A 14,587-nucleotide genomic window follows, 5' to 3' on the forward strand; every position below is an offset into this window, starting at 1 on the left:
AACACCTTTGTCAGAAATCCTTTTCCAGCCTTGTATCCCGATAGAAATTCAGTAGCAAATTATCTATCGGTATGGCCATCCGGTATACATTTACAAAAGCGTCACTTATTTCATCTTTTAGATGAGTAGGTATTTCACTGTTTTTATTATCCGTTATATTTCAATCTTTCAACTAACGCCAACTTTTTTTTTTGTATACATTTTATATTTGTGGATTTCAGATGACATATATGCCTTTTTTCACTACGAATAGCAAAAGACAGATAGTTCTTGATATCTAGGTGTATCTTTTGTCTTATTGTCTTTATGTTTAGTTTGACCAGTTTTTTTAAATCTATTAAAAGCAGCTTTCTTTAATTTAATGATTTGCTTTAGTGTATCGGTAATATAAGGCTTGTACTTTTTCTTAATTACTGAATGTTTTAGGTGAGCATGCCTATTGAAGATTTCGTTAAGATTATTACTGAAAAGAGTCACTTTGTCATTTAAAAACGCTTGCTGCAAAATAGATTCATAATCTATATACTGTCCATCTAGCTCAAACTGCCTCTTATCGAAGTTTTTTAACTCTCTATAGATTAGAGCCTTATTACTTATTTTAGGAACATTAATATCAATTATTGAGTACACAAGTCTACGATCCGTAAAATTGAGCATATCTAAAATACCTGAATTAATGACATTTACTTGCTTATCAACACATATTATATCAATTAAAGTTGAACTAATTTTACTTATCCTTGTGGGATCAGACACAACTTGTTTATAAGATAAAAGGCTCAAGCAATGATGTCATATATTCACTTTCAACAAATTAAAAAAAAATTATATTCAAATCGCCCATTAAGATTTAGATAGATATATTAGACAAGAAGGTTTCTATATTTTTAAAAAAATGTTGCTAACCTGTGGGAGTTTATACAATGTTTCTACCAGAAAAGATTTATTCTTATACTTTATATCTACCCATAGTTGTTTAACCATCTTTTCGCTATTCTTGCTATAAGAGACACTTTCATTCAGAACTGTACTTTTCAAACACTGAGCTACATTCAAGCACACACCCCCACCCCTTGATTCTCTTACAGCACTATACAAGTTTAATTGGGCACGTTTACTAGATTATCAGGTAGTGCTGGTGTTAACTGTAATTCACTTACCCCAAATAAGCGAAAATGTTCATTCTGCAGCAATGCAGATACCTCGGAGAAAGAAGGGGTAAGAGATCTAATGTTTACATGATGTACAAATTATCATTACTATCATCTATTATTATTTATAAAAAATTACCTCCTCTTTCTAGTACATTACCTAAATTAAAAAATCCTTATGTTTTTTAAAATCAAATCTGTTGTTGAATGTTAGTTATTTCTTTTCTCATTCTATAGTTACTATTTATATCCCTTAAAATTTGAATTTTTTCAATACAGGCATTATCTATTTATCTATCTATAAACATTACGCAATCGCTCATGTTTAGAACTTTTATGTTTGAAGATTTTCTTCTTGATGTTGGTTTTTTTATTAGTGGCGACTGGAGTTGCATCGGATGTTCGTTTGTGGGGATGAGGGTCGATCGATAACCCTTGCCGGGAGAAAGTAATCGTCAGTAAACAAGTATGAATCGAAGGGGTATATACCACTTTTAGAACAGTATTTGGCAACGGATACCAATAGGCTTTACCATATTTTTTAATGAAATTGTTTGTCCAAGATTTTTAACCAAAAAATCATCACAAGCTTGGTCAAAACATGTTTGAAGTCCATATATGCCAACGTCTAACGTTTGAAACTGATGGCTTGTATGTGGTCGTATTGTTAGAACTAACCCAGAACTAACCCATTTTGTTTGCAAAATCTTGATCTCTGCAAGATAGATAGCTGCTGTGGTTTTCTAATATTAATATAACCTTTTTATCTTGGCTACATTTTACGAAGTTTATAAAATTCGAAAGATAAAGTTCGAAGTTGTCACTAATCATCCAGCCACTAGATGAGTCACAACTCTGGATCCTTGTGGTGCTCCATATGTCATAGTTACGAACTTTGTCTAAAACTCTTACGAGTCTTGTTTACGAACTCTTAGACTCTTACGAGTCTTTTACGAACATGCGGAAAAACGAAGAAAAGTGGAATCTAATTTCCAATTGCATTTACCGTGTGCTGTGGCGGTTTGCCCTCTCTCACCTAAAGTAACTTTGGCCGCTTACTTTTGCCCTTTTTTTGAAATGATTTTGCAGGGTTTATGGATAGTCTGCACTCCTGTTTCATCACAATTACATAGAAAATCTGGTGTGAACTTTTTACGAGTCAATACCTCCTCTCTCAGTAAATTGTAGAACTCTGTCTCAACTGTCGCTGAAAGAGACTGGTTTCCGAGATGGGAAGCACTAACTCCAGGTTCCTAGTCATATAGCCGCGTTACCATTTGTATGAAGCTTTCTTATTTTTTAACAAATATTGTGGAGTTTTCTTTTTATTTTCTATGGCGTACAGGTAAGCAAATTTTTTTGTCTCTCTCGATATCAACCCAAAATTTATTCTAGTGGCGGTTAACAAATATTTAGCTAGTCTTTTCTCTTCCTCACAAGAAAAAATTTGTGAACTCGCAAAATTTGGACTAAAGTTTGTCTCATTTCCTTTTTTTTTTAATTTTTAAATATACCTTTTTAGGCTCATTTTGTTAAGGTCGTATTTTGTAGCTGTGGTTCTCAGCTTTCACGCATCTTCAACTTCAAGTACAGCTTTTGTCATTTGTTCAGGTGAAGCAGACTTCCTTTTTATTTTTTTTGTTCACTTAAAAAATATCCTGAATCTGAAAATATTTTTTTTAATAAAAAATTATTATTATTGGGTGATTAGATACTCATGGGGAAGGTTGATACATGTATCTAGTCTTCCCGAAATCGGTTGTATCATTCCTCCCTTGCATAATATGTTTTACTAAGTGAAGAGCCGTTGCTTTATTTTTACATACTGTGGGCCCTATAGCCGTTGCAAGATGTTAATATTACTCATCTCATTTAATAAAATATTTCTTTGTACCTCTATAATTTAAACCAGATACTAAATACAATTGATAGTCGTTTCCGCAAATCATAAAGTTCCCCCTGCTTACAAGGCTGTGAATTAGCTAAAATCGAAGAGCCAGCCAGATATATCGGAAGCATCAATGGCATATTTGAAATTCGAAATGCCCTATTGTCTGCTGGTTTATAGGTGATGGCATCCCGAGCGGAGAAAATGTGCTCGAGCAGGTTTATTATCGCTGAAATGGAAGGCGAAAGCAATTTTCACATGAGTTATGGGGTATTACCTATACCTTTACCGAAGAGAGAAAACTAAAACGGTTGTGCAGGTGTTTATAAGAAATGCGGCTTGTAGTTGGGGGAGAAGATCGTAAATATCGAGTGTTTATGTGGCCCTGTGTTTTATGATTTCATGTGTTTATGACTGAATGAAAATGTGGAACATCTACGCTTTATCTGTTTAGACAGATAAAGCGTAGTAGACATTTTTTTATTTAGCAATAATTTATTTATTAATAACCCGAGAATAGTAAATTTGAGTAGTAAATTATACCAGTGAAGGTATCAGTTGTTTGGAATTTGGTATCAAGGCCCGCAAATTAACAGTACTAACAATATAAATATATTATTTTTTATATATAAGTATTTAACATATAATGTTATATATTACGTTAAATATTACTTAAGGTTATGACACATATTCTTTGTAGTCTTTATTCCATATAGGTCTTTATACTTTTGTATAAGAGTTCTGAGATTTAATAGCCCTAAAGCATATATTTTAAAGATTTAGTGCATTCCTTACGTGATAGTTAAGATACATGCATTAAGCTGGCTGCTACTAAATTGATTTCAGTAAATGGTTGATTACGGAGTAAATAAACTAGACTTGTTTATATATCCTCATGTTATTTAAGTTCCAAATTTTTATTTGTTAGTTTACTTAAATAGTTATTTTAGTTGATTAGTTCATAATTTGTTATAACACTATCAACTATCAAAAGATGAGTCGAACCAATCAGAGTGAGGTATACTTCTAAGCAACAGCGCCGATGTGGCTACTTTATGACACTAGTTATCGTTTTTTTGGATATGCACGCTTAGCATATAAATCCGGCTCCTCACCTGTAGTCTTCTTTGTTAGTAAATTTCTCCAGTGTGAGATGAGGTAACTTATACGTGGCACATAAAAGAAGGTATATATCATATCTCTGGTGTTTTTGTTTAAGTATGCGGTACATCTCTTGACAAGGAATAATTTTATTAATCCCCAGAAAAGGAATAATATTATTAATTATACTACGAACATGTGTATTCCGACTTAAATTATTACATATCAGCCCTAAGTTATTCACATTAGTAGTATACTTACTTTTTACTTAAGTACTCTCTTTACACTTCTAGTGATCTAGGAATGTTCGTAAGTACCCTTGTACTCTAAACCCAGTTAAAACTACCTGTATTATTGTCGCTAGTTATGAATTAGTGGTCGTGTGGTCGTCGATAATTAGAGTATAATCACTATTGTTAGTAGTTAGTAAGAAGTGAGTAAAGTTACCTGCTAAGAAGCAAAGTGGGTAAAATTAAAGGTAAAATTAAGTACATAAAAGGACAGCAAAAACAATTCATAGTTTACAACTGCTTTAATGAATAACTCTTTTATTTTCCTGTCTTCGGATCAAATAAATGAGCATATTTTGTATTGTAAAAGTTTTGTTTCATTTATTAAGTTAATTGGTTCAGCGCCATATAAGCTGTGGTCCTTCGATAAATATTTAAAATAAACAAGTACAGTCCACTAGTACTCTTCAGTGGCACAATTAAACAATTGTGTCCCCCTCTATTTGAGGATTCCCCTGAATATTTGGTCCTTCAAGCCGGATGTAGCATATATTCCTAAAAATAGGTTAACATTTTATCAACACCTGACTCAAATTCAACAATCATTTTGGAAGAGATGGTTGGCATTGACTATTTAGATCTTCTGCAAAATAGACCAAAATGGTTAACTCCATCACCGAATCTTAAAATTAATGACGTAGTTCTCTTAAAGGAAGATAACTCTGACGATAGTTCCTTTGCAATGGCCCTCAGCTAGAATAGTAGAAGTAATGCCAGGTTCAGACAAACGGATTCGAGTAGTAAAGGTCAGAACTCTAAACGGTATATTCACCAGGTCTATATCCAAATTATGTCCCTTGCCTACTCCTGAGTAGGCGAGGGAGTAGGCAAGGGACATAATTTGGATACTTAATTAGGATGTAGGCGAGGAAGTTGGTTACCTTTAAAAAAAACATTAACTCGCACTGAAATATGTATATGTGCCGTTTGTAATTTTAAGTTTTGTGTTTTGTTTTTAGTGATTAGTTTAAGTTTTTTTGTTGGTTATTTTAAAGCAGGCGCTTCAATGAGAGTTCGCTGTTAGTTTGCTATCGAGTCTCACAACAAGGTACTCGACTTCCGAAACATAAATTCGTGAGGTACCTGATAGTTTACTTGCCGGTAGAGATGCTTTTTCTTCTAGTGAATAAATTTAGTGATATCTGGATAGTAATACAATTTTTCTAGTGTATAGTTTTCATTGTCTTTGAGGTTAATGGATAGAGTAGTCCACACAATTTTTAAAAAATTTTCTCCTCTATTTAAAGAGCATATTGCATGTCTTTGCAAAGTATATGGTTGAATTTACCTGTCTACGGGAAAAGTCTTCTATATAAGCTAATGCGCAGTCAAAGCTTAGCTCTACACCATTCGGGAATAGATTAATATCACAATTAAGTTTTTTTTTATCCTATAAGCGATATTTATGATATTTATGCATAATTTATTTCTACACAGCCATTGATAGCATACAATACTGTCCACGAATAGGTGTACTTTTCCCATTTGTTTTAAGCATTTTGTGGTAGTTTTCTATTTCAGCAGGTGCTACCAGGTTCAAGGAGAAGTATCTGGCATAATTTTCGATATGGATGTGTTACAGAGGATTATTTTATCATGCATCATAATCCAAATATGTACGTGGTTTCAACTCAAAATTAGGCTTTAAAATGTGTACCGTTCATGCGTCACGGTAACTCTATGGTCTTACAGAACATTTACAAAAAATACATGACCTGGGAAAAGTAAACCCTATTTATCCTGTATATATATATATATATATATATTAAAATTAAGTCCAAACAAAGTCCTAAAATATATATATATATATTTTAGGACTTTGGGATTAAGTACACTGCGCTCCAAAACTAACGCGTAATTTTAGAAATTGTTTTATTTCAAATATTTTTTATTTTTGAAACCCTAAAAGTACACGTATTGTTAAAACTGGATTACTAACAGTTGATTTTTGATAAATTTTAATCAAACGCATACGTCTTTAAAGGTAAAAAAAGGAAGAAAGATAAAAAGTGTTATGTTAAGGTTTCTCCATTTAGAATTTCAGGCATTTTAGTTTATACTAGAGTTTCGATATTTAACATGATTTTAACTTTACATATTGAGTTCTTGCATAAGGAATACGTCGCAAATGGAAAACCGCAATTTATTGTCACGTTATTTTCACGAAGAAGGATAAACCCAAATTCAGCTTGCTGAAAGATCTTTGCTGAAGACCGAATTTTACGAATTCGTGCCCTGAAACAGCGGTTTATGACTAGCATTTATTTACAAAATGAGTTACCGAAGCGTTACAATTGTAGAATAAGTCAAAACACACAATCAGGAGAAGGCTAGCGGAGAACAATATAAGTCTTGCTAGAGTAGCTACTGGTTTATTACTCATCAAGGAGCATAAATGATGAAGAATACAATTTGCTCGTGAACACGTCGGTTGGGAAAATGAAGATTGGGTACAGGTTATAATTAGTGATAAATCTAGATGCTGTCTTTTTTCAGACAATAGACGTAACAGAATGTACCGAAGGCCAGAAGAACGATATGCGCAGTGCAATATCGTTCGTATAGTGGGAGCCATTAGTTATGGTGGCGGGTCAGTAATGATGTGGAGCGAGATTAATATGGAGGGCCGCACAGAAATAGTACTTGTAGATAGAGGCCGGCTTACTGCACAGAGTTATACGTGTATTACAGGAATTTTAGAAGATTATATAGTCCCATTTGCTCTTTATATTCGAGATAATTTCCTGCTTATGCACGATAATACGCGACCACATGTGGCAAGAGTGTTATAGTAGTATCTTGAAGAAGTCCAAATCGCTACCATGTATTGGCCACCCAGAGGCCCGGATATGAATAGACCACATGTGGGGATGATTGATGTGACAGTTTGCCAAGAACCCCAAATAACTTATATATTTTGTAATGGAATTATTTAATTTATTTTTTATTTTAAGTAATTTTATAAACAGATTGAATATTTTCTTTTTAAATATTTATAAATTAAACCAGAAAAACAGAAAAACAAAACCAGAAAAGACTAACTAGAAGGACAAAAAAAATGCAATTTCTAAGATTAATCGTTAATTTTTGTACGCAGTGTAGGCTATTAGTGGGTATAAGGTATTGAAAATTACAAATTTAGTAATAAAAAAGCGAAGAAAGTCATTCGTTAAAAAAGTGGGATAACGCTAGCACAAAAACTAAAAATTGACACAAAATCCAGAAATTACATTTTGGAGCTTTAACCTTAAAAATTATTGTCCCCGTCTATTATTCTTTATGTACTCATCGTAACGTGGTAAGAAATTTTGCATAATGATGTTAATTTTTTATATAATAGTGGATTTTTTTGTGCTAAATTTTAAGGGCTAAGTTGGATGAGAGCTCAATTAAAATCCAAGCTCATTAAAACTTTTTTTTCATTTAATGCCAACGATTTTTTTTGTTATTTACTTTTACTGGAGTATCAAATATCGATTACCTCTAATGTTATGGCGCGTGACAGGTTTTATAAACTTCGAACAGATTTTCACATAGTCGATAATCTATCAGTATCGGATGATATCAAAAAGAAAAATCATCTCTGGAAAGTTCAACCAATGATAGACCGAGTTCGACAAAGATGTCTTGAAATTCACAGGCCAGAGAATGGTTGTTTTTCAATTGATGAGTAAATAATACCCTTTTTAGGACGATATCGTATACGTCAATTTGTCAAAAATAAACCAAGGCCGGTTGGACATAAGAATTTTGTCATTACAAAGTCTTGTGGTACAATATTGGACTTCGAAATATACCAGGCAGCAATACGCCATTGCCAGATAAACAACTTGCGGGGCCATCAGTTATTCTTCGTTTAATACAAACCTTGCCACCTGAAAGCTTAATTTTTTTTGACCGATATTTTTCCACAATACTATTATTTGAAAAATTAAAAGAATTAAAAATTGAAGGAACGGGAACCATAATGACAAACAGAGTAAAAGGAAGTGTATTTCAAAAAGATGCTACTATCAAAAGAGGCGACGCAGAAGTGCACGTAAAAAATGATACGAAAGTATGTTTGACAAAATGGAAAGATAACAAATCAGTCGTCATGGCATCTAGGGCTTTTGGAATAGAACCAGTAAAAACTGTTCAAAGATAGGATAAAAACACAAAAAAATATATAGAAGTATCCTGTCCAAATGTAATTAAAGTTTATAATGAAGAGATGGGCGGAGTTGATATTTGTGATCAAATGACTGAGGCTTATCGAACATACTTCAAAACCCGAAAATGGACATTTAAAACCATTCTACACTTATTTGACATAGCTATTGTGAATAGCTGGATGGAATATTGAAATGACTGTAAAAAAAATGGATATAGCTCAAAGCAAATCTTTGATTTTTTGCAGTTTCGACTAGCATTAGGAGAACTTATGGTTTGTGGAACAAAAAAAAGAAATCTAAACTATGAACACGCTCAAACGAATGAAAATGAAGAACCTTCTGCCAAGAAGGTAAGATATACCCCTCTACCTTGTGAAGATAAGAGATTCGATGGGTTTGATCATTACCCAGTACATGAGGATCAAAAAAATCCACAAAACTTGTCGCCTGAAATCCTGTAAAAGTAGATCAAGAATCAAATGTATTAAGTGTAATGCTTACTTATGTTTACAAGAAAACCAAAATTGCTTCAAAACATTTCATGTTAAGTGGTGTATTTCCGTAGAAATAAACATTTTCAATATATTTTTCGTTTTTTTTGCCAGTATCATTTTGACTCCTATCCAACACAATCGTGAGAGTCCCTAAAATCTTATCAAATGTGATTTTTTTTTTCTGAAAAAAATTAGGATCTCTAATGAGGTCACAATAAGCATTGGCGTAAAGTTTTATCTCAAAATTCTAAAAAAAAGTAGACTCGGGAGCGTAAGGGTTATTTTATATTATTTTTTATAAAATTAATAAATACCGGTAATAATATTATATAACCAAAAATAATTAAATCATATATAAAAAACAAAAACAACTTTTTATTACACATCTATTTTTACATAAAGTTCTAAATTTATAGAAGCAACTTATTTAGTTTTATTATTCTAAAGCTTTTTTTTATTACTTGCTTGTTATTGTAAATCAGTATATTTTTATGCTAGATACTCTACTAAAGAAATTCAAATTGTAACCTAATGGTAACAATATTCATATTTTCTCAACAGTTTTTTTACAGTTGCTAAGGTTTTTAAAGTAATAAGTAATAGAGCAAATTAATTCCCGACTTTTAAAAACAGACATTTATTGACTTATTACAGACTTTAAACTTAAGTTCAAAATATTATTTCAATACTAATAACCTATTACTCTGACTATGTTCAGGAATATATTCATTTACATAAACTCCTTTGTAAAATAATTGACAGACTAGAAAATCTTTATTGACAAGAAACCACTGCTTTTTATTTTGCAAATAACATGAGGTTTAATATACTGTTATCACCAGTGAGGCAATGCAAATAACTAACTGTCTTAGTTCAACTTCATGCCGATTTTAATTATTTAACTGCAACTAGGAAAGTATATGATTATAAAAATAAAGAAAAAATATTCATAAGGAATTTTGGTGCCATAAATTTTTTACTTACTAGCTTCAGCTAATCTAGGCATTAAATAAATAAAAGCTTTTTCTACGAATCTATTTTTAAAAGTATATAAATAAATAGCTTTTTAAAAGTTATTTAGGATATCTTTATATAAAATGTAATAATATATTTTTTTTAGTTATGTGTAACTTATTACGACTCACAAGAAAATAGCAGTTTATATTTTTAAATGCTCTCTTCATGAAAAACCTTGTAAATGAAAATATCATTTTCCTGTTTTATTAAATACAATGAAACATTTATTTAAGCCTTTTTTGACATTCTCATTATTCCAATTTAAAATATTCTAGAAAAAAAATATTTAGGATAGTAATAAAGTCCTTTTTATATATATTTTTCTTAAAACGTTGCTTTGAATTCAACAACAGAAACCTTCACAAATCATCCATTATATCAGGTTAAAGACCAAAATCCCAACATATACCTACCCACAACTTTCCCAAGATCTATTGTCAAAGCTGTAAGACTTATCCTGCGAATATTTTAGACTGGATTGCATCTTGTAAATGTTATAAATCTCTCGACCCCGCTTGACTTTTTGGTCGTGGGTTAACTTCCGCCCCGACTAACTCCGTACATCCTTCTGTATTTGAACTACTTGAGCCAATTTAGGCAAAGTTTCCTTTTGAATTCTTAAACTGCTGGCTTAAGGAACTCCGTGTATGCCACAAGTTGTTTGTTCTTGTTTTGAATAACACATCTTAGGAAGTTTAAGGTAGCTTTGTCTTTGAATGAATGATTTGTATCCCTCTGGATGACGCAACTTTAGCTAGACGAGATTTTACTTTATTTAAGAAAAAATATTTTTACATATTACATTTTTTCACGCTTTAAAGAAGTATACTTACTCTTAAGGTTTACGTTAATTAAAACACCTGAATTGTTTTTGACAGACAGCAAAAACGTCACGTTGTTGTCAACTACTAACTAACGCCGTAAAATAAGCCCTCCACTTTCTTTGCATATTAAGTACATTTTTCTAAAATAAAGAAGTGGTTCACGATGGACTTGTTTGTTTAATTCAACTATAAAATAAAATACAGTCCACAAACAACCCTTGCTGTTCCTAGCAGCAGAGACACTACACAATTTGGTGATTCAGCAGCGGAGCAGCAACAAAACATTTTTTGGTCGCATCGAGCGGATTTCAAGATTTTCCGCCGATACAATTACAATTTGGGAGGTCAGTAGCCACAACAGGTAAAGACAAATACCAAGGCCGCCTCTACAACGTCAACAAACAATTTGCAAGACAAAGGGACAATTTACCCATAAGTATCCTTTTTAAACAAAACCAGGGATTGGAGGTAAGCCTTTATTCATCACTTGGTCAATCACGGGAAAAGAAGTGCTCCTGTAATATCGGATTGCAGTTCAAGCTGAGTGGCTTCGCCCGCATTAATGTATTGAACATATATATACAATAGTCAGTAATTAGTGTTAAAAGAGGCGTTAATACTTTTAATTAATCGCATTTCAATTCATATATTACGTAATCAAGTGTCGTCATAGTCATCGTCGTCGTTCATACCCACTACTGCATTCCAGAATTCACATGTATTCATAATGAAGTGTTATTTTAGAATTTAATGTACATAGTTTCAATCAGCTACATTCATATTTACATTATATTAATCTTATCGCATATAGGCTAAATCTTAGCATATACAATTAGAATTTGTAAAGAAGTTCTAATAGTGCAATTCTGTCATATTAGCAAATTTGTGTCAGAGTACAAAATACATATCTTTGTAATTCATTTGGATCCTCAAGGGCTGCTCATTTGTCACACCTCTTATATTTCTTTGGGAAATTGAGCACATTTTTAAACTAAAACAAACCTTGTCGAGTTTTTCATAATGGCACCAAGAAAAGGAGCAAAGGGTGGAAACGAGTTAGATGAAGATGAAACACTACCCCGAATTCAAAATCTAGTAAGAAAGAGGGGAATGATTAATTCAAAATTATCACGTTTATTAAACTATTTTAATTCTTCAAAGGAAAGTGCTAATCCATCAACAATTCTTGAAATTGGATTGAGGTTGAAAGAAATAGAAACAAAATTGCTCACAGAGTTTTCAGAGATTCATTTTGAACTCGAAGGTTTAGATCCTGATAATTTCACTGAACAGGACCTAAATGATTTTGAAACTTTATATTTTAAAACAATTGCTGATATTAAACAATTTCTTTCAATTAAAACAACTTCAAGTGATCAGCAAGTTATACACGATGAATCCATTCATTCTTCACCACCCTATATTACATCCTTACAACGTCAGGTCTCTATTAAAAGGCAAAACACAAAATTGCCTGTCATTGAATTGCCTGAGTTTTCTGGCCAATATGATAAGTGGCTAGAATTCAGGGATTTATACACTTCTCTAGTTCACAAAAATAATTGCCTTGAGCCAATCGAGAAATTTCAATATTTAAAGGCTACACTAGAGGGTGCGGCAGCACAATCAATTCAGGCTATTAACATCACAAATGAAAACTATGATTTAGCATGGGACATTCTTTGTCAAAGATTTGAAAACAAAAGATTAATAGTGCATAATCACATTAAATCCTTATTCAATATTTATGATATAAGACCGGATTCTGCCAATTCATTTCGCAATGTACTAGACATTATTTCGAAAAATATGCGCTCTCTTAACAATTTAGGTGTTCTAACGAACTCTTGGGATCCATTAATCATATGTTTAGTAACCAGTAAGCTAGATGTTGAGTAAATCCGGGAATGGGAACAATCAGGCTTCGCTGAAGAACTGCCCTCTTTGGCAGAATTATATGATTTCCTGTCATCTCGTGCAGATTTCTTAGATAAGGTAGCAATGCATAAGGGTAAACCACGCAAAACCTTCATTGTCAATCAACCGTCAACTTATCAGAGTTCTAACTTATGTTGTTTTTATTGTAAACATCAGCATGCAATCTATCAATGTCCTAAATTTACTGCTCTTTCAGTAGATCAGAGATGGTCTACAATTAAATCACAAAAATTATGTGTTAATTGTTTGCGCAGTGGCCACAAACTAGATAAATGTCGGTATGGTCATTGTAGACATTGTAAACAACGGCATAATTCATTACTTCATAAACAGCAACCTTTAATTCCAGTTGAAGATGGCCACCTTGTTTCAAGTAAAGAAACTACTCAAGGTCAAGTTGCCTTATATAATTCAACTAAGAGTCAAATCTTACTAGCCACAGCAGTGGTGCAAGTTTTCGATATTCATGGTAAAGGGCATTCATGCAGAGCCCTCCTAGACAATGCTTCAATGTCTAATTGTGTATCCCAAGATTTTGTGAATAAATTAGGCATAACACAATACAAAATTAATTCCTCCATCCTAGGAATTGGGCATTCAGTGTCTAATATTAACAAATCATGTCGAGTCAAATTCAAGTTTTGTTATAACAACTTCAATGTTTCATTAGATTGTTTAGTCATTCCAGAAATCACAGGTGATTTACCTAACACATATTTCAATCCAGAATGTCTAGATATTCCAACTAACTATCATTTAGCTGATCTAGCATTCTTTGAGCCCAATCACGTTGACTTACTTATTGGAGCTCAAGTATTTTGGGATATTATTTCTGCGGAACGCATTACTTTAGGCCCCAATAAGCCTATTCTGCAGAATAGCAAATTGGGTTGGTTGGTGTCAGGTCCCATAGGCATTCCTAACTCATCAAAGAATACCCTTTGTCATTTCTCAAAAACCTTAGATATTCAAAATCAGTTGCAAAAGTTTTGGGAAATTGAAGAGGTTTCAACCTCATCGCCAATCCTTTCAGAAGAAGAACTCTTAGCAGAGAAACATTTTATCGAAAATGTTGAGAGAGATTCAGATGGCAGATTCATTGTAGGGATACCACTAAAGAAGTCTTTAGAAGTCTTGGGTGATACAAAGGTTCAAGCAACACAACAATTTTTATCCTTAGAGAGAAAATTACATAAAAATCCGAAGTTGAAGCAAATGTATCAGGAATTTATGTCCGAGTATCAAAGTTTAAATCATATGTCACCATTTATACCTTCTAATGATCAAATTTGTTATTTTTCTCCCCATCACGGTGTGCTACGTGAGAAAAGTCAAACTACCAAGCTCAGAGTCGTCTTCAATAGTTCGTTTCCAAGCACTACTGGTTTATCTTACAATTCAATTCAAATGGTTGGGCCAGTAGTTCAGGACGATTTAGTTTCTATAATCTTAAGATTTCGACAGCATTAAATCGTTTTTTCAGCAGATGTTTGCAAGATGTATAGGCAAATACAGGTAAAGCAAGAGTTTCGCCCTTTACAATTAATTTTATGGCGAAGTGATCCAAAGGATGATCTAAAGATTTTCGCTTTAAACACTGTTACATATTGTACGGCTAGTGCCCCTTTCTTAGCCACACGGTGTCTTAAGCAGTTAGCATTAGATCACATCTCATCATACCCTCAGGCATCAAAAATCATAAGTAAGAATTTCTACGTTGATGATTTGCT

The 14,587-nt window shown here is 32.6% G+C and overlaps 1 protein-coding gene across 1 annotated transcript; it reads left to right on the forward strand.

Annotated features, from left to right (window-relative positions):
- The first annotated feature begins 8,397 nt into the window (after positions 1 to 8,397).
- LOC126743345 (uncharacterized) lies at positions 8,398 to 14,327 on the forward strand. The gene is made up of 4 exons (XM_050450382.1): positions 8,398 to 8,487; positions 8,830 to 8,934; positions 13,191 to 13,326; positions 13,528 to 14,327. Exons 1-4 carry the CDS (start codon positions 8,398 to 8,400, stop codon positions 14,325 to 14,327), a joined length of 1,131 nt encoding a protein of 376 aa, XP_050306339.1.
- The last annotated feature ends 260 nt before the right edge of the window (positions 14,328 to 14,587 follow it).

The sequence above is a fragment of the Anthonomus grandis genome, chromosome 12 (genome assembly GCF_022605725.1).
Source record: "Anthonomus grandis grandis chromosome 12, icAntGran1.3, whole genome shotgun sequence".
Lineage (NCBI taxonomy): Eukaryota > Metazoa > Arthropoda > Insecta > Coleoptera > Curculionidae > Anthonomus > Anthonomus grandis.